Source organism: Daldinia vernicosa (assembly GCF_022497035.1).
Source record: "Daldinia vernicosa strain CBS 139.73 unplaced genomic scaffold F5Y00scaffold_2, whole genome shotgun sequence".
NCBI classification, from domain to species: Eukaryota; Fungi; Ascomycota; class Sordariomycetes; order Xylariales; family Hypoxylaceae; genus Daldinia; species Daldinia vernicosa.
This window is the reverse complement of record NW_025953918.1, coordinates 404,308-422,312: the sequence shown is the minus strand read 5'-3', so window position 1 is coordinate 422,312 and position 18,005 is coordinate 404,308. Positions and strand designations below refer to the sequence as shown.

At 44.7% G+C, this 18,005-nt stretch overlaps 9 protein-coding genes across 9 annotated transcripts; 2 read left to right on the top strand and 7 right to left on the bottom strand.

Annotated features, from left to right (window-relative positions):
- Positions 1-422: 422 nt before the first annotated feature.
- Positions 423-1,531, bottom strand: F5Y00DRAFT_59667 (GrpE-domain-containing protein). Its single transcript, XM_048013860.1, has 2 exons — positions 1,163-1,531; positions 423-1,102 (listed from the first exon to the last, which is right to left on the bottom strand). Exons 1-2 carry the CDS (start codon positions 1,445-1,447, stop codon positions 662-664), a joined length of 726 nt encoding a protein of 241 aa, XP_047869699.1. The 5' UTR covers positions 1,448-1,531; the 3' UTR covers positions 423-661.
- Positions 1,532-2,585: 1,054 nt separating this feature from the next.
- On the top strand, positions 2,586-4,420 carry F5Y00DRAFT_59613 (insert subdomain of RNA polymerase alpha subunit). Its single transcript, XM_048013858.1, has 3 exons — positions 2,586-2,830; positions 2,892-3,457; positions 3,512-4,420. Exons 1-3 carry the CDS (start codon positions 2,759-2,761, stop codon positions 3,888-3,890), a joined length of 1,017 nt encoding a protein of 338 aa, XP_047869698.1. The 5' UTR covers positions 2,586-2,758; the 3' UTR covers positions 3,891-4,420.
- F5Y00DRAFT_269167 (putative dicarboxylate carrier protein) lies at positions 3,908-5,517 on the bottom strand (the record flags this gene model as incomplete). Its single annotated transcript, XM_048012387.1, has 3 exons — positions 3,908-4,417; positions 4,479-5,184; positions 5,298-5,517. The coding sequence occupies 3 exons, from the start codon at positions 5,515-5,517 to the stop codon at positions 4,345-4,347; spliced, it is 999 nt and encodes a 332-aa protein (XP_047869697.1). The 3' UTR covers positions 3,908-4,344.
- A 668-nt stretch (positions 5,518-6,185) lies between these two features.
- Positions 6,186-8,715, top strand: F5Y00DRAFT_223548 (phenylalanyl-tRNA synthetase). Its single transcript, XM_048005891.1, has 2 exons — positions 6,186-6,570; positions 6,637-8,715. Exons 1-2 carry the CDS (start codon positions 6,441-6,443, stop codon positions 8,001-8,003), a joined length of 1,497 nt encoding a protein of 498 aa, XP_047869696.1. The 5' UTR covers positions 6,186-6,440; the 3' UTR covers positions 8,004-8,715.
- Positions 8,716-8,888: 173 nt separating this feature from the next.
- F5Y00DRAFT_269166 (cytochrome P450) lies at positions 8,889-10,884 on the bottom strand (the record flags this gene model as incomplete). Its single annotated transcript, XM_048012386.1, has 9 exons — positions 8,889-9,057; positions 9,111-9,348; positions 9,413-9,695; positions 9,751-9,868; positions 9,947-10,031; positions 10,090-10,423; positions 10,476-10,598; positions 10,661-10,711; positions 10,765-10,884. The coding sequence occupies 9 exons, from the start codon at positions 10,882-10,884 to the stop codon at positions 8,889-8,891; spliced, it is 1,521 nt and encodes a 506-aa protein (XP_047869695.1).
- Positions 10,885-11,677: 793 nt separating this feature from the next.
- F5Y00DRAFT_257066 (uncharacterized protein) lies at positions 11,678-12,109 on the bottom strand (the record flags this gene model as incomplete). The annotated part of the gene is made up of 2 exons (XM_048010506.1): positions 11,678-11,725; positions 11,840-12,109. 2 exons carry the CDS (start codon positions 12,107-12,109, stop codon positions 11,678-11,680), a joined length of 318 nt encoding a protein of 105 aa, XP_047869694.1.
- Positions 12,110-12,204: 95 nt separating this feature from the next.
- F5Y00DRAFT_257065 (uncharacterized protein) lies at positions 12,205-12,507 on the bottom strand (the record flags this gene model as incomplete). The annotated part of the gene is made up of 1 exon (XM_048010505.1): positions 12,205-12,507. The coding sequence occupies one exon, from the start codon at positions 12,505-12,507 to the stop codon at positions 12,205-12,207; it is 303 nt and encodes a 100-aa protein (XP_047869693.1).
- Positions 12,508-12,576: 69 nt separating this feature from the next.
- On the bottom strand, positions 12,577-13,131 carry F5Y00DRAFT_59571 (uncharacterized protein). The gene is made up of 2 exons (XM_048013857.1): positions 12,926-13,131; positions 12,577-12,864 (listed from the first exon to the last, which is right to left on the bottom strand). Exons 1-2 carry the CDS (start codon positions 12,948-12,950, stop codon positions 12,626-12,628), a joined length of 264 nt encoding a protein of 87 aa, XP_047869692.1. The 5' UTR covers positions 12,951-13,131; the 3' UTR covers positions 12,577-12,625.
- A 1,964-nt stretch (positions 13,132-15,095) lies between these two features.
- Positions 15,096-16,626, bottom strand: F5Y00DRAFT_257064 (terpenoid synthase; the record flags this gene model as incomplete). Its single annotated transcript, XM_048010504.1, has 9 exons — positions 15,096-15,183; positions 15,243-15,469; positions 15,517-15,550; positions 15,610-15,699; positions 15,748-15,907; positions 15,965-16,159; positions 16,213-16,231; positions 16,294-16,417; positions 16,466-16,626. The coding sequence occupies 9 exons, from the start codon at positions 16,624-16,626 to the stop codon at positions 15,096-15,098; spliced, it is 1,098 nt and encodes a 365-aa protein (XP_047869691.1).
- Positions 16,627-18,005: the final 1,379 nt, after the last annotated feature.

Below are 18,005 nucleotides of genomic sequence, written 5' to 3'. Positions count from 1 at the left end.
TGACCATTAATGGAAATAATGTTATTAAAAGTCTTGACAAGGATCTCCACGGACAAAACTTTGAAGAGAGGCTAATTTAGCTTTGGTACTATGTCGGTCTGTGCTCAGTTTTATCAGTTGGCATATGAGATACGGTATGTTTCCATGTGAACGCAGAAAGTTCCAATTGGATGAGTAGTACATAGGTACAAGGTACTGATTAAGCTCTGGTTATCTTTTGATGCTATCCAGATCCTCTCACTACTCCAAGTCGAATTGTGTTAGCTAACAGGAAGTAACTTGGGCACGTATGATAAAAGTGACTGAGGTACCTATGATTTCGGCACAATAATATATAATTCCATTACCTGCGCACCTTCGATACCGGATATGAAGAGGATATATTCATCATATGGTAATCGCCTCGGCCCAATGATTCCATAACCGCTCTACATAACGTAAAACCCTAGAGTCCATATCGATTGAGAAGCTGTGATATTAACAGCCAAGCCAAGCCATGCTATGCCATGCATGTATACCTTGAAAGCAGGGAATCTCCGCCGACCGCCTTTTTTTTCATGAGAGGAGCATTTTTATATACATTACCCAACGCCAATCCCGTCGTGCTGGTATACAAGGTCTTTCGTATTATACAGTGATAAATCGGGTTCGTCCAGATCTTTTATTGGCTCTTGACCACGCCGACCTTGGCGGCTCGGAGCACTCTTCCGTTCAGCTTGAATCCCTTCTGCTGAACGTGGAAGACGGTGTTATCCTCCTTGCCAGGCATTGGGGTCATAAACGTTGCTTCGTGTTCGTTAGGGTCGAACTTCTCTCCCTCGGGATCGAAACGCTCTAGGCCATGCTTAGAGAGGGTCTGGAGCATGTTGGTCTCGGTCATCTTAACACCTTCGTAGAAATTGATCAGATCCTCGTTTTTCTGATCCTCTTCCATGGTCTTGATCTTCTCTTGGCCCATTATTAGGGCTCTGTCCAAGTTGTCGACACTATCGACTAAATCTTTGGCAAACTTTTGGATAGCAAAGTCGCGTGCTGCCTTCATTTCCCTCTGTGTTCGATCCTGAAGGTTACGGAAGTCGGCTACCGACCGTAGGTATTTGTCCTGTATGAATTGTTAGGTCCTAGCTTTAGGTATACGCTATAGTGCATTTGTCGCACTCACTTTCCAGTCAATGACCTCTTTTTCTTTAGCTTCCAACTTCTTCTTGAGCTCAGCCTCAGCATCTGATGGTTTGGCTGCCTCGCTATCCTGTGCTTCTACCTGCGCAGTTGGCCCTTCGTCTTCCTTTTTTGCAGCCGATTCCGGTTGGTCGCTATACCATCTTACGTTTCGTAGAGGACTTAAAGGTGCCGGCGAGAATTGTGTCCGTAGCAAAGGCCGTTGAGCGATTGTTCTCGAGTTGGAGCATACAGCTCTGGCCGACTTAGAAATTACTTGTTTTAACATGGTGACGTGTGTGAGGGGAGGAGTGAGTATATGCCGTCCGAGGGCAGAAGAGTTAGGAACCTATGTAAGTAGGCGGGAAGGCAATGTCTGAAAGGTCGCGTGCGCAGGTATGGGTATGTATAAGTAGGTAGGTAGGTATGTACTAGGTATTATGTATGTAGACGGACGGTTACCGAATCCCCTCGAGCTGGGGCAATAAAATAAACCTTTGCAAGAATAAATTTTTGGCAAGAGCTTTTTTGCCCATTTGCCCGCGCCTGCCAATCGTGTCACTTGCTTGTCAAGTGATAATATGATTGACTAGCACTTGCCAAGCACTTGCCAGTTGTGACACACTTTTCTGCCCCTCATCACCGCCCCACACAATTCCATTATAAATACCTGGCCTCCCCTCCCAGTTTTACAATTTTTCTTCTTTTCTTCTTCAGCTCTCTTTGCCTTTTGGCTTAGATCAAGTGTAGTATCTGTTCTTTTCAGTTTAATCTCTGAAAGAGTTACATAGTAACTCAATCGTGATTATTCTAATTTTTGTCCTTAGGAAGCGCATCCTCTGGGCTTGCCCATGATCGCTTCCACCGTGTCCCTGGTATTACACTGCCTCCAGGTGACGCTAACTTTCATTGCTATTTCTGGCTTGCCCAGGATCGCGAAGATGGTTATTAATACTTGAATCAAGAGGAATCTCCTAATAGATCAGGACCTACCTTGCCTCTCAATTGTGCAAACTGAAATCCCACCTAAGGTTGTAAAGGTTCTAACTATTGCTTCCCTTCTACAATAGTGGTGAATTGACGTATCCCACGGTTTTTGTCTTTCGATGGTCTTCTTTACTTGCCACCTGAGAGAACCCGAGGTGATGTTCGTGAATATAGAGCTTGTAGCCACAATACCGGTACGCCATACGTACCTAATCAACCATACTTTCTTCACCGTGAACCTCGATATTCCTAGAGAATTACATAATAGGTACTCGCTCAGCCTTGCATATGTAATTAAGCCACATTACCTCCACTAGCGTGTTCCCGCCACTGAAAGATGGGCACTAAGCTTCTCTAGTCGTAGCGCCCGCCAATTAGGTACGTACCGTACCTCATGCGGCTGCTCAGGTGGGTTATTTGGAAACCTTTCAGCCTTGACAACTTTCTAAGCTTTCTCATCCTTTCATAATCACACCGCAAAAGACGACCCAACATACTTTCGCTTCTTAGGAACAGTTATTACATTGCCACATCTATTCTGAGCCCTCCAGAAGACTCCCAGTCATCAGTTAACTATTAAGCATTACGCGCAGCTCTTGCTGCATCAGTCGCCATGATGGAATACGATACTATGATGGATAGTGACTTCAAGGAGGATTTTGGACCCAAGATTCAGGTGTCGGCTGTATGAGATGTCACGATTGCCATGCTCAGAAGACTTTATTCCTAATTATACTTCTCCTTAGGCTGACCGATACCACGTTGATTTCGAGTTGAGTAACGTTGACATATCTCTCGCGAACTCCCTCCGACGCGTCATGCATGCCGAAGTCCCAACAATTGCTATTGACCTTGTCGAAATTGAAGTCAACACATCCGTCCTTGCCGACGAATTTATCAGCCATCGCCTTGGTTTAATTCCTCTAAACTCCAGCGAAATTGACAATCTGTCCTACTCACGGGATTGCGACTGCGAGCAGAACTGCGAAAGATGCAGTGTAACCCTCTCCCTACACGCAAAGTGCACGAGCGACGAAGTTATGAAGGTGTATGCTAGCGATCTAGTTGTTGGATTTAACAGACCTAACAGCGAGATTGGCAACCCTGTCATCACAGACCCTGATGGACTCGGTTCTTTAATATGCAAGCTGCGCAAAGGCCAAGAGTTGAAGCTCAACTGTATCGCGAAAAAGGGTATCGCAAAAGAGCATGCTAAATGGTCTCCTACTTCTGCCATCGGCTTCGAATACGATCCACATAACAAGCTCCACCATCTGGACTTGTGGTACGAGACAGATGCTGAGGCCGAGTGGTTGGTATCCTAGCGCCTGTTGTATTTATTTCAAGTAATTAACTGTACTGCTAGGCCGAAGTCCAAGTATGCCGATATGGAGGAGCCGCCTGCTGAGGGTCAACCCTTCGACTACGATGCTGTCCCGTCGCGATTCTACTTTGAGGTTGAGGGTATTGGGAACATCCAATCCGATGCCATCATTTTGGAGGGTGTTAAGGAGTTGCAGCGCAAACTTGCCGGTCTAATCCACGGACTTGGAGAAAGCGAAGGCATGAATGGCGACTACGACGGCCCTCGTAGCCCTGATGGGATGGATACCGGCGCAGGCTATCTAGAGCAGGGCTATAGCACCCCTTACGGTAATCCCGGGGCTGCTAGTGCTTGGGGAGGTGGAGCCACGGCATACGGAACGACACCTTACGGCAACTCTGGTTCTAATGGATGGAGTTAAGCACCTTATACCCCTAATGAGCTCGCTTTTCTCAGAAAGCAGTTCTTTACAACCTGCCCTGTACAATATGAGGTTTTGAGTCACCTCGAGGTCGAGTCTGAAAGTTGGTTTTCTTGAGACGCCATTTAGGTGCGTTGCATTGTATCATCACGCGGAGTTTAGGGGATACTCAGGTTAGAGAAAGTGGACATGCGCATTTTCACATAAAATCAGTTCTCCATATGGTAGATATACGCGCGTGTCTGGAAACCCAGCCCAAGCGCATATAATACACGCAATAGAAAGCATTATACCCTAAACTGACCGACAGCTAAAATTGCCAATGCTTCCTAAACGCCTGTGATAATGCCAAGGATTTGACTCTAAACGCCGTCATTCTAAATATAACCTCTAGATCCGTATCCACTCTATCGGTGCTATATCGAGGCTCATCCAAATCTTTATGCAAGAATACTCATTCAATCCCCTTGAACTTCCTATATACCTTGCGGTGCGCTTCTAAGAACAAAAATGTACATATCGTTTGCCTGTCGATATCGTTAGCGATGAAGATGGGAGAAAGCTTAGTTAGACGAGGACGACACTTACGGTCCTAACCTTAAAAAGGCCGGTACCCAGCCCTTGAACATCCACGATGCGCCCTCCTTGGCATAGATCTCGCGTAGCAGATGGGCAATCCCCTGCTTGTGACTCGTGCTCATTACTCGACTCTTGATGACGTCGACTGGTGAGCATATCGTAGTAGCCACGAACCCGGCAAATAATGAGCTGGCGAAGTGCGTCGTGGTAGTATCACCCAGCGGCGTGTATGCTATCAGCATTCCCTTGAACGTGTCGTAGCTAGCCAGTTGGCCGGCGTTCATGAGCGCGGCGCGGGTGCTGTTCGGTAGGACCCCACGGAACCAACTCCGGACCCCCTCCTCGCGGAGCATGCGGAACATACCGTCGAGTCCGTGCTTATAGCCCCGGCGCTGCGCTGCGGGTAGCGCTGCGTCCTGCTGCATGCGCACGTTGGTTACGTCCGCGGCGTTTCCGGATATTCCACCTAGGAAACCAGAGAACGTCGAAAGCCCAATGAGTAAAGGTAACGAGGGCTTGTGCCCATCTGCTGTGAAGTGGGCCTTGAGCTCTTCGTACACGCCGAAACGGACGGTCGAGTACGTCATTTGTCGGAGCAGCGACGCCGACAGGCCATTATACAGCCCGAGGATACCCTGCGTCCGTACGATGTGCACGAAAGTGCCGCTCATGTTCTTGGGGGCATCGCCGGTTCTCAATTGAAGCCGGACCTTGACTATATATATGTACGTCATCCGTTAGCGGATACCGGTCCGATCTAGTACCTCGGTAGGGCCGAGAAGCTTGGACATATGGAAGAAATTTTTTTTTCTTGATCGCAAAACGTACCGAGATCGAGCGGATGTGTCACGCAGGCGGCAAGACTACTTGCGCTCCCGCCGAACCAGAAGGGATAGGAGATGCGCTCGTGGGCTAGGGCAGCCTTCTTCTTTTCTAGATTTTTGGGCTTGGCATTGGCGGCGGCTACGGCGGCCGCTGCGGAAGCGGGTGTAGCGGCGACGGACGGCTCATGGGAGGTCGTCGGAGGGAGAGGGGGTACGGACTGCATCTTTAAGATTGGAAATGGAATGTTACACTAGACAGGGGCGTAACTCGAAGAATGAATGGACGAAAAGCAGCATCCCTATGGCTTGCTTACTATTTTAGCACTCCTGTTTCCCGTCTATACCGTAAGAATGGGTTGGGAGGAGGAGTAATAGTAAGTCAGGGTATGTATGTATGTATGTATGTATGTATGTATGTATGTATAATGTATGTACGTCGTAAAGTAAGGATTGGAATTGGTAGTTTAACAAGAAACCCTGGACTTAATTCACCTACCAAATGCAGCGAACCCAAGCCATATGTAAGTAAAGAACGGTGTAGCTGACCGTAGCTCGGAAGAAAAGTTGGCGGCTAAGCCCTGACGGCAATGGGATGACTTCTAGGAATTCATCGAAGAAAAAACATAAGAGGCCAAGAGAAAAAAAACATGGGCCAGTGCTCGGGTTTACCGGTATTTATTTTTTGTCCGGGTCTTTTTCGCCCGAGAAGGTGGAAAGGTGGAATCATTATTGGTAATTCAGTATTGGTAATTCAGGTGTTACAAGCAGAAAGGGTTCGTCGGTACCTACATTAGGTACATGTACATTAGCTAATTACATGCAGCCATGCACTAATGGGCCTATCCCTCGCGCACATGGGATCTGCCTACCTAAAATGTACTGTACCTCATAGTGCAGCTTCACATCGAGGTAACTTCATGTTTCGATGAATTGATACGGCCTTCATGGCGCCTTCCCTTAGAGCGTTGTAAGTTTATTGGCTGCATGTGTCAATGCTAGTTACCTAGGTACATTGTACATGTTGCCCCGCGGATCTGCAAGACTGCAAGACTGGAACATTGAACCAAATTTTGTCAAAGCTTTTTCGAAAATCTCTTAGCTCCAAGCCTCTAGGCCACAACGTCCAACAGCCCCTCCACGCGCAACCATGTGGGCAAACCGGCTCACTATATCATGTCTTCGAGCAAGAGGAACAGCTAGCGCAATTCCTGACGGCGCAAATAGATTCAATTCTAATATTATAAGACGAATAAATCGTCAAAGAGGCCTGTCGGGAGGTATGTGGTGAGCTTTTACTCGCTTATGAAGTTCAGCTCCCCTAACACTTATATTGCTACACCCAGTTACCTCGATACTTCAATGCCGAACCAATACAACATCTACCACATCTACCACAATCAATGGCACCACCTATAAGACAGATTGTTGGTTCAATGTACCTCAAAACATTATTGAAAAAATCCCCCGCCGATTGCACCTACAAAAAGACCATCCCATATACATAACCCGGCAGATCGTCGAGTCCGTATTCCCGGCCCCGACTTTCAAATACCATAATGACTTCAACCCTGTCGTTACAACTTACCAGAATTTCGATTCGCTAGGGTTCCCAGAAGACCACCCCGGTCGAGCTATATCAGACACGTACTATATCAACAGCGATACGTTACTACGAACGCACACGAGCGCCCATCAAGCGGACGTGTTCCAGGCGAATCTGAGCGAAGGATACTTGATCAGTGCCGATGTCTACCGCCGTGATGAAATTGATAAGAGTCATTACCCCATATTCCACCAGATGGAGGGCGCGCGGTCGTGGGATCGCGCTAAAGTACCCAATGGGGATGTTGCGGCGGCTATATGGGCGGACCTAGAAAAACTGCCGAAACACAATATCCAAGTCGAGGACCCAAACCCACCCTTCCACGACGAGAGGAATCCTCGGCAAACGGCACATCACTCTCCGTCCGAGGCCGAAGCTATCGCTGCCCATCTGAAGAGGTCGCTGGAGCTCATGGTCGTCGAAATCTTCACCCGTGCCAAAGCAGCTGCCAAAAGGGCAGACCTCAGTTTCCCAGATGAAGCGCTCCAGGTGCGATGGGTCGAGGCATACTTCCCTTTTACAAGTCCCTCCTGGGAGCTTGAAGTTTACTACGGCGGTGATTGGCTAGAAGTACTAGGTTGCGGTGTAGTTAACCAAGACATATACATCAATGCAGGTGTACCAAATCAACTAGGCTGGGCTTTCGGCATCGGCCTCGAAAGGATTGCTATGCTACTGTTTCAGATACCAGACATTCGCCTCTTCTGGTCAGAGGACGAGCGTTTTCTAACCCAATTTAAGGGTGTTTCGGACGACTTGAGTTCGCTAAAACGTTTCGTGCCCTTTTCCAAGTACCCGATATGCGCTAAAGACGTATCATTCTGGCTGAGGCCGTTATCCGCGGCTGGAGGCAATACCAAAGCTAACGCGCACGACTTCCATGAGAACGACGTAATGGAAATCGTACGCAGCGTGGCTGGAGATGACGTCGAGGATGTCAGGCTAGTAGACCAGTTTACTCACCCTAAGACTGGGAGGAAGAGCATGTGCTACCGGATCAACTACCGTAGCCTCGAACGGACTCTAACCAATAAAGAAACTAACGATCTTCATAACAAGGTCAACGAAGCTTTGGTGGAAAAGCTCGGAGTGGAAATTCGGGGATAGAGGGTCGGGGGTAACTACTATCTCAATCTTAAGCTAGCTAATCTACCTAACTCTGGTCCCTTCTAGTCATTCTGGCGATAGCCTGCTCTCATGATGACGGCAGCATACTTCAATCCCTCTCTCACTTCTCAGTGCGGCGAAGCCTAACCCAGGAGGAAGTCCATCTGTTGATTGGAAACTTGCATTTGCACAGAACTCCAGCGTCTCCACGCGAGACTGCCAATGGCTCTTCTGTACTAAGCAACATTTACTTTCGTGGCTTGTTAGTCAAGCGTGGCTACTTCTGTAGGCACTGCATATTGCATAGCACGAGTAGATTTCTACATCAGAGAAAACTTCCGACTGGGTAGGTGGAAACTACGGGGAAATGAGAGTTTAGGGTTCGGGAATGCCTGCTTGCTGCTGTGATAGTGGTGCCTATTTGTTGGTATGGCTATTTGGCTCAGATAGGAGATTGGGGATATGTCAGGATTCTAGATGAGACATCTAGGACAAAGAACATGTATGTATATACGAGCCACGGGCTCGCCAGATAGGTTAGAGTTCCTCGCGGAACAACGAAGTTGTTTCCATGCTGTTTGGTTCCACCTCGTGACAGGATCAAGGTTGATAGGCATTGACCAGAGGAAGAGCCACAAGCATCGAGCTTCGCCTCTAGTTCTGGAGTAATTATGAGATACAACTCATTTCCTAATGGACAAAACCACTCAGCTGATGGAAATACCTCATGTCAAACTAGTGGCTTGATGTTAATATTCTGGAATAGCCTCTTCCTGGAAGTATGCTATCACGTATAATTTAAACTGCCTACCATCAAAACAAAAAGGTATCTTTGCGCACTCTTATTCCACACCCGTTCTCATCCACTTATACAAACTGTGTAGTCTACAAACCGTGCTCCTTCAAGATGACTCTGGTGCTTTTATATGGCATAGCAAATGTTTCCCAAGACCACTTAGTCCTAGCATTCTTGTTTTCAAGACTTAGATCATACTTTAGAAGTAACTGTGATATGACCAACTTCATGGCTAACGATGCTTGGAACCGGCCAGGGCTAAATCGAAGATAAGTAGGCGAAAGTGCAAGGCAGAGTGATTTAACACTTACCAGGCAAGAGACCCATAACCCCAGATGGGGTATGCCTCGGAGACTTCAGTAAACTTCAGCTGTTGGCTATTGGGTTCTTTGGGTAGATATCGACTAGGGTTGAAGGCATTTGGGTCGGGATATGTTTGTGGGTTATGCATAAGATCATATGATGATACACAAACAGTTGCCCCTGAGGGAACAGACAGGGAACCATCTGAGAAAGTGTAAGGTTCTAACGCCTTTCTGCGTATTGCGACTATCAACAGTATTAGTACCTAATACTTTAATCTTGGGACGGGGTTCCGTAGGGCAGCTCATACGTGTGTCCAGAGGATTACATCTAACAGTTTCCTTTATGAAGCCATCTAAAAGGGGCAACTGCTCTAAATCTTTGTAGTCAAGCGGAACGTGTTGCTCTATCTCTTGGCGTAGTTTGCTTTGCCATTCCTTGCGCGCACATAATTCTAATATGACGAAGTGCAGATTCATCCACGGCTGATGAGAGGCAGCAAACCAAATCCCTAGAAGAGACTGCGAGAGGAGGTCTGCATTCCAATATTCGCTGCCGCTTGTTAGTGCAATTATATTATAAAGAATGGTGTGCTAAAGAGAATATCAATTAACAAATGTTCGCCCTTTTAGGGGGGGGGGGGCATACACGTTGGATTTTATCGCCTTCGCTTTGGTTTGAAAGTCCAGACTGTATGCACTGGAAAAGCCTTTTCTGGATCAGGTGCATGGCCTCTCCGCGGTTGGTGAGGACGGCATGGACAAGCCTAATTGAATTAGTATTTTGAGGCTCATTTCATACACGGGTAAAAATAACTGAGGATTTGACATACGGTGACATGAACGATGGTGCTACCTGAAAGGCAGCCATACACTTCACCATATCCTGGGGATAACGCAAGAGCGCGGAGGAGAATTCTTCATCCGAAGCTATGTGAAGCGTTAACTTAGCCTTTTCATGATGTAATATCGCGTCTATTCCACCTACATAGGGCCTCTCCGAAAAACATAAGACCCATAAGGTTAGAAACGAGCCGGCGGGCCGTCTGCGCAATAGGCAAGGAAATGCCCCCTAGTTTCCACGTTAGAATGATACTGACTTCAGGGATATCCAAGATTCGGGATTCACCGTTCAAGACACGCCCCCCGCGAAGCTCTCTTTCTAGATTAATATCGAACCGATTGAGCAAATGAGGATAGAGACCATCTAGGTGGACGGGCCCATTGACTTGAAGAAGACGACTATATAGCCGTGTCCTAATAACTTTGTTGTTACTGGTATTGTGTTCAAGTTTGTTCATAGTGTGTTTAAACCCGAACATCTACATAATCAGACCTGCATAGAAACTCATGCCAGAGATGAAGTTGACTTACATCGGCATATACGGCTCGTTGAGAGAGGCATGGTGCTTCGCTAAGCTCGGCAATCTGCTTCTTTGTGGATACAATAACGATCGGCGTAGTTGGTCCCCATGGCTTGTAAAACTTCCCAGATCGCTATGAATTATTAGCGATATGTGTTCGTAATGGGGGTGAGTATTAAAATAGGAATAACCAACATAGTCACTGAGCGTGGATGTGATTTTCACGTATAAAGGGCGTAGAAGACTCTGTTTCGATGGATTAGACTTGTAGTATCCAGAGTACGACTTTTAACACTTACGTTCCACCATGACTTGGCCTCACTATAGACGTAAGTCCCAATCAGAATCAGAAACAACACACGATGAATCCTCTCGTCATTAACGAGGTCCTGGAAGTCTGCGTGGAACATGGGAATCATGTCGATCGAATAGGATAAATGTAAATGTATAGTAGGCCCATGCAAACGTTAGGTTGATATCCTCTCATCTACTACGTCTCTCATGGGGATAGACTAGAAAATATACCCCCGGTATTCGCCTTGATATCAGAGAACTAATTATGTGGCAAATAACTCTTATCTGTTAAAGTCAAACTACCGACCCTACTATTGTTTCCTCACCCTGAATATCACAAGCCTTTGGGCGTCTATACTAATGCACTTGCATATCATATGAGTAATATATGTATATTGGTAGTCGACGGTGACATCGGAACATACTAACCATAGCCAATCAGATCTAAACTGTTGCAAACTAGACATAAGCGCCTCGTAGCATCGTCAGCTTTGCTATGTCACTTCACAATCGGTCTCCTAAAGTTACGGCGCACGTAAACACGGCACGCATGCATACCGCTTATTCAAGTCGATCAAAACCGGGCTATTCCCCTTCATCGATCGCAAGTTCCGCACCACACCGCCTATACCACCTATCTAGATAGGTAGATTTCTCGGGCTTCCTCAACCAGTCATTACTCAGCCCCATTACTCCCCCTTGCGAGGGCGGAGGAGCTTGAAGAGGGCCAACCGAAGTTATATGAATCTGGCGGTTAACTCTGCGATGATAGTTTTATAGGCCGTTGTGAAGGAGATGACATGTCGTCCGCAATCTAATACCAAGCCATTTAACGTATCATCCTACTATCTCGGTTAACTCAGACGAAATAATATTGATTTTGTAGTGTAACGGCCCCCTATCAGTCAGGTAATTACTTTACTTCCCCAGTGTATCAAGCCCAGTTCCCATGGCAGTTCTAGCGTCCTACTTTAGGTTAGCACACACACGAAGAAAAGGGATTTCAGACATACTATAGCAGATTGAGACACCCCTATTGCTTCCGTATTCATCTTAACGGTATCAGCGTGAGAGCCATACCAGAATCGGCCTGTCGTGCGGTTTTTTAATCTCGTCCACAACAGCAGTGGCATACTTCCGCGTTTCCATCCTAGGAATTTCATCGTTACCTTGGGCTATATTGGCAATGGTATCTTCAATGCTCTTATAGAGGGAGTTCGCCGGAAGCTGAAAATCATCAAAATACATCTGTCCCAATGCTTTGACAGCACCCGTAACAATCTCGAGGATGTCAACACCAAAGGGAGCTAATTCAAGTCGTAGGGTTTCAGCTACGATTTCCGAAGACATCTTCGATGCCGCATAGGTTCCTTTGGGATCTGTGTAAGTTATCAACGGGGGTTGAAGCGGAGAAAAGAATAAAGAACATACCCATGTATGGAATATTAGTGTCCAGCGATGGAGGTAATATATACAGCCATGCCCTTAGACTTGATAAGTAAAGGGGCAAAAGCTTGCGTAAGAGCAAGTGGAGCTATGGAATTGATGTCAAAGAGGTTTCTAACTGTGTCTAGATCCTCGTCTAGGATTGGCATGAAATGATTATGTCCGGCATTACTAATTAAGTAATTCAAAGTGCCACCCGTCTTCCTTGAGACTGCTTCAACGGCAGCCTTGATACCAGTTGGCTTGACAACATCAAGCGTCAATAATAGCGTCACGTTAGGCAGGTCCCTGAGCTTGGACATCTTGGGCGGATTGCGAGCTGTAGCAAAACGTGAAACCCGCGCTCTTGGAAGACGATGGCTAATTGGGAGCCAATTTCGCCATCGCTGCAGCCCGTAATGAGTACGGTTTCTCTGGAGCTCATGATCGGAGTGTATGCGATAATAAGGTTGGGATGGAGACGGGGGTTGGAAAGAGGTAGAAGGACCAACAAAGGGAAACATATCCGCGGAACCCGATGAATTGCATATTTGCGTCGAAGCCTGGTTGGTTTGTTGGTATCTTGAACGCCACTGAGCTCATTAAGTGATACCAAGACGTAATGTAGGTGTTATGTGAGATAGTGTTAATGATCAGGACTGGATATCTACATGTTAGACCTTTCAGTTAATTATATCAGCAACTTAGCCTCTTCGCCAGTATTATGTTTTCATCGCTTACGCCAACACAAAACCCTGACCCTCATACATCCTGTAGTAAAATACCCAAGCTAAGGCCTTATGCAAGCAGCATAATCGGTCTGATATACTACCAATGGCACAACTGGTGATGATAATACTGCCGACGACGGTGACGTCGCTGGGAAAGCCACCGCTCTATTCACCCGTACCGCTTGCCCTGACGGACGACAGGATGGCAGATGTAACTCGCTAGGATTCTGTGCTCTGGGTCTCGGCGGTGGCAATTCCTTCCCTAAGATCATCGAAGGATAGTCTGGCTAGTAAGTAGCATTATATAGTTGCACTCCGATGTTGAAAAAAAATAAATAAATAAAAAGGGATGCTATAGCGGTAGCGACAGGCAAGATCACGTCAAGAATATAATTTGCCAGTACTTACGTAAGAGCAAGGATTTCAATATACGGTATAAATCCCTTGATTCGTCTGTGCCATCATATTACCTATGTCTCAATTATGATGGATCTATTATGCACACAGTGTAGTTAGTGTTGATCTTCATGTTGGCTAATCTTGAGGGTCTTGGGGGGGTTAGGTCCGGAGAAATATAGGGGTTGCCGATACGCTCAACAGACGACCACATACATATATACCGTAATAAACGCATGTACAATCACATACGACCATAGGATCTGGAAAATTCGGGATCCCGTCCGCTCTCCCCTAGACAAGCCGGATACCGCCGGATTAGTAGTTGGGTCGGTGACGACCAGCGAATCCCCGGTGTTGTATGTTTTTTGCCTTTTTTGCCGATTTTCTTTTTCATTTTTACATCTTCACACACTCCGATCTGGACTTTTTTTGCTCATTCAATCAAGCTCTCTTCTGATGTATATTTTATTTATTGAGTTATTAATTTGTATTGCACGAGAGGCTTGGAAATTAGTGGGTTTCTAAGTACCTAACGTATAATAGCGCGTGCTCCGGCCGAGCCTCATTCCAACAGCGACGAGAGAAAAATCATGGCACGATTACATCCCCGTTTAGAGGCATTTGAGGGGAGCACAAATGTCTTGCCGCGCATCCGCATATTGGAATAGGTAGGGTTGAAGATGCCGGTAAGGACTCTAGCTGGCGAGTATGGTCGCTACCTATGTAAGTATTAAAGGCGTTCGATATATGCATATACCAGGAACTTCTTGGAAGAGAGGACAGACCTCGGGGTTAAAATTTGAGGTTTATTCGATATACTGAGAGATCACTTATATAGACACCTAACTGATCATAGCGTCTGGTTAGGGGCCCTCGTGCTGTGGGAGGACATTATTGTCACGCCTCCGCCACCTCCTCTTTAGTCTCTCGCTATAAAATCTCGATGTATTCTTTTATGTTAGGACACTGCTTGCATTTGTAGTCGGCGATGTTTCCGTAGAGTCCTTTTTAGCCCGTAGTTGGAACCGCTCTAAGATGGCATTCACATTCCATGCTAAAAATATAGCGGGAATGGAGACGGCAGCCGTCACACCAACTATTAAACACCAGTATTTGACTTTATGGGCGTTGGAGATATTCATAAATAATCGGAAATAGCCACCATGCCTAGGTAGGTAAATATTCATTGAACTAGTTTGCATGACTACTAATATCTGCTAACCAAACATCTCCAGTCAATGAATACCTACCTCACCCTAGAAATTTAAAGGCAGTTTAGAGACTCCGGTTATTTATTTTAGATTACATGACACGTAGAGTTCTATTACTTAATATAAAAAGAGAAACTGGGGCTAACGTCGTAAATCAACTTTTTTCTTCTGTCTTGTGACGAACCTATACTTAGGTACGTTTAAAGTATAATGCTGGTTGAGTCTTGATTTTGGGTAAACAGTAACAATACGAGTCAATGTGGTAAAATAAGTAATACTAAAGTGTTCGTCAGGAAGGCTTGGAGTCCTTCCCCTGAGTATGTGTACCTAGATCCCAGGCTTAGATTGATAACTGTAAAATAAATGACTAGATACACAAGGAGATCCTCCCTTCTTATATTCATTATACCCTTCATACATTCTGATTGAATCATGAATCATGGGTGAACAACACCTCGTACTCATGATTCACTTTCTGGGTCCCGTGACTCTCACGTGACCCCCTCGTTGGACGTTCGTACATAGCACATCTCCCATGCATACCAGCCTCAGTTGAACACATCGAGCTTATTACCTTAGTATGTCCTCCCCAAGTACAGCAGAGACACTCGCACGATCCATCCCAGGTTCCCAATGAACATACCGTTTGATATGATAGCTATCGCGCGATTAGCCTTTTACCCCTTTTTATTTGAGACCAACAACGCTGCCACTTACCTCCAATTAAAAATGCCTGTGCATAAATGTCTACAACTTGCAATAAATCTTTGCATTTCGTAAACAGCATTTCGATCTTCGCCAAGCTTCATCAGCTGTGGCTCTAATGCCTCAAAATCCAGATAGGCCTGGTGTGCAATTCTGCTTGCTTCGTCGACGGCTTCTTGAGGTGTGATTCCTTGATGATGGACAAGAAGAGGTATAAGATTGTCGACATGTTTGCATTGCTTCTTGTTATTAGTATAGTATAATATATTAGGGATGATATAGTTACGAGTTCTTGTCGCGATGACACGATATCATTGGTGCTGCTTATTGTCAGTATCATGCATCTTGGCATTCATATTACCTATGCAAGGACGCTTACACCCAGACGATGACGTTAGACAACTCTGCAGCTTTCTGGACGAGATTATGGTCGAAGAACCAACAAGGGAAGGCGACTTGATCGGCAAACCTGAGCTGGTATTAGCTTAAAAACCTGGATGAGTGTATGGCGGCTTACAAAACCATTGCTAAAGTAGGAATTGCCGCGGATGAGTCCGTGCGGATCTTCCTATAAGTTTCGAGATCTAAGATATTTCTCTTATCAAACTCGTCCTGGAGGTACAATGCGGCCGTGATAAAGTCGACAAGGACTTTAAAAACCCAGTTCTTCAATGAGGCTGATATATACCTAGGTTAATAACACAACTATTCCTTGCGGTTTAAGTCGGCCTTACAAGATACGCTCTTCTCGCTTACTATAGCCCCCCATTCATGGATTGATTGCGCGGTAGGAAAGTCCGGAGCGATTGCGATAGGGTCGATGGAGCTAGGGTGTTCATTGAAAAGACTTTCGCGGAGTAACTCTATTGTCTGCTTCTGGTGGGCGACAATCTCGTCGTACTTGTTATCGAAATCTCCAAAGTCGTAGGCTGTGATAAGGTCAGAGTAATAATAAATAATTTTGACACTTTGAATATCCCACCATCGTCCCAGTAATATAGCTAGCACTTTGTTAGTAACTTTGCCTAAACAAGCTCCCCAGATAACAGCTCCTTGAACTCACCCAAGCCTGGTACTTAGCAACAGTCACTAGCTCATTAAAGGCTGCCTTGGGTGCGATCCCCCGTGCGAATAGGCAAGGGTCGACTATACGGTTACGCTTCAAGCTCGTTGGGTCATTGATCCATCTTAATTGTCAGAGAACTGAGTCAGTAGTTAGGGTATCTTAGCCTTACCTCAATTGCCATAGCTCTACTTCTTTTTCTAGTTTCTCGTCTAGAGGGGATACTTCCAAATCCCACGGGCAAAGAACGAAAAGATCCGGAATCTCAACCCTCTGGCCGATACACTTTGCAAGAAGTAATTCGAAATCGGTCTTGCTGCTTAGTGTCGACATCTTAGTGACAACTCTAGAGAAATAGTGCAAAGTTGTTGGTCTTGTAAAGGACTAGTAATAAGGACATAGATAGCAGTATCTAGAAACGATTTATTGGATTTTGACCTTTCAAATCATATAAGAGTTCAATGTCCGTCTATTTAATATACAAGAAGGGAAGCCATATATGTATACCGAGATCCCGTCTCGCATATATTTAGTAACTACATTTATGTGATTACAAGATACCTTTTGGTCAAGCGGTCAATCTGACATCCCGCCCGTGATCTCAGCTAGTTTCGTATTTGATAGCTTCTTGCATGTCAGCCGTGTTTCTTTCTTAGCTCATGGGAAGACTTCTGCGAACTTCTTGGCGGGAATGTCTGATATATCTAGAGGAAGGATATCCGGTTGACTGTACGGAAGTAGTATCGTTACCTCTAATAGCCTTTTAGTTATGAATTGTGGGACTACTTACAACCGGGCTGATTCTGCTTCAGCTGAAGATTTTCTAAAGGAGATATCCGTGCTGCACTTGTGGTCCGCCCTTCTGCAATGCAATGATTGCATTGCAATCAAGCCAAATAAATGGAGTTCCATGTGACTATACAATGCCCTGTCCTACAGTACGCCACTGACGAATATAGCACATCCTTTAGGTAGCACCAATTCTTATATGACGTGTTCTGTGTTTCTGTGTTTTTGTGTGGCGTTATTTGAAAGTTATAACTTCAACATTTTAAACCTTACTTACTTGTTTCTTTTCCCGATTATAAAGTAGAATTATATTAACGTAAAGGTTAGGCCTTCGGTTACTTTAGTACGTTATTAAGACTTCACTATTCTCCATTTTGGCAATATTTATTAAATAGTCCGGTATAATGTAACGGTTAACATACATTAACTTATTAATTTTATATAAACGCTTTACTTCCCCGCATTAATTTCTTATTTATATAATAATATATATAATAATTTTAATTAATAATTGTAAATTTAAATATTATTTAAATTATGTTAATACGGTTATAAATTAAGTAATAAACGCCGTAAAATTTAAAAGTTTACTTTTAAAATTAAAGTTATTATAATTAAAGTTATAACGAAAAACGTAATTAAAATTATTATTAATAAAACGTTTAAATGTAAACGTTAAACCGTTACGCATTAAATTAAACGTTTTAAAAACAATTACATTTTTTATTTTAAAAAACGTTAAATTAAAAACCGTATTATTAAAAGTTTTAAAAATAAATAATTATATATTTTAATTTATTAAAAGTTTTATATAACGTATTAAAAAATATAAAATTATATAATTTTATTAATTAATAATTCGACAATTTAATAATAATTACGTATAAAATATTTAAAAAAATGGTAAATTATAAATTATATTA

What these genes read in the sequence shown, in the direction of transcription:
- F5Y00DRAFT_59667 (XM_048013860.1), bottom strand. Translation starts at nt 1,447, where the DNA reads ATGTTAAAACAAGTAATTTCTAAGTCGGCCAGAGCTGTATGCTCCAAC. An exon ending in AAGAGGTCATTGACTGGAAA is followed by an intron (nt 1,103 to 1,162) that starts GTGAGTGCGACA and finishes CAATTCATACAG; the next exon opens with GACAAATACCTACGGTCGGT.
- F5Y00DRAFT_59613 (XM_048013858.1), top strand. Translation starts at nt 2,759, where the DNA reads ATGATGGAATACGATACTATGATGGATAGTGACTTCAAGGAGGATTTT. An exon ending in CCAAGATTCAGGTGTCGGCT is followed by an intron (nt 2,831 to 2,891) that starts GTATGAGATGTC and finishes ACTTCTCCTTAG; the next exon opens with GCTGACCGATACCACGTTGA. An exon ending in ACAGATGCTGAGGCCGAGTG is followed by an intron (nt 3,458 to 3,511) that starts GTTGGTATCCTA and finishes CTGTACTGCTAG; the next exon opens with GCCGAAGTCCAAGTATGCCG.
- F5Y00DRAFT_223548 (XM_048005891.1), top strand. Translation starts at nt 6,441, where the DNA reads ATGTGGGCAAACCGGCTCACTATATCATGTCTTCGAGCAAGAGGAACA. An exon ending in TCAAAGAGGCCTGTCGGGAG is followed by an intron (nt 6,571 to 6,636) that starts GTATGTGGTGAG and finishes TGCTACACCCAG; the next exon opens with TTACCTCGATACTTCAATGC.
- F5Y00DRAFT_59571 (XM_048013857.1), bottom strand. Translation starts at nt 12,950, where the DNA reads ATGAGGGTCAGGGTTTTGTGTTGGC. An exon ending in GGTCAGGGTTTTGTGTTGGC is followed by an intron (nt 12,865 to 12,925) that starts GTAAGCGATGAA and finishes ATTAACTGAAAG; the next exon opens with GTCTAACATGTAGATATCCA.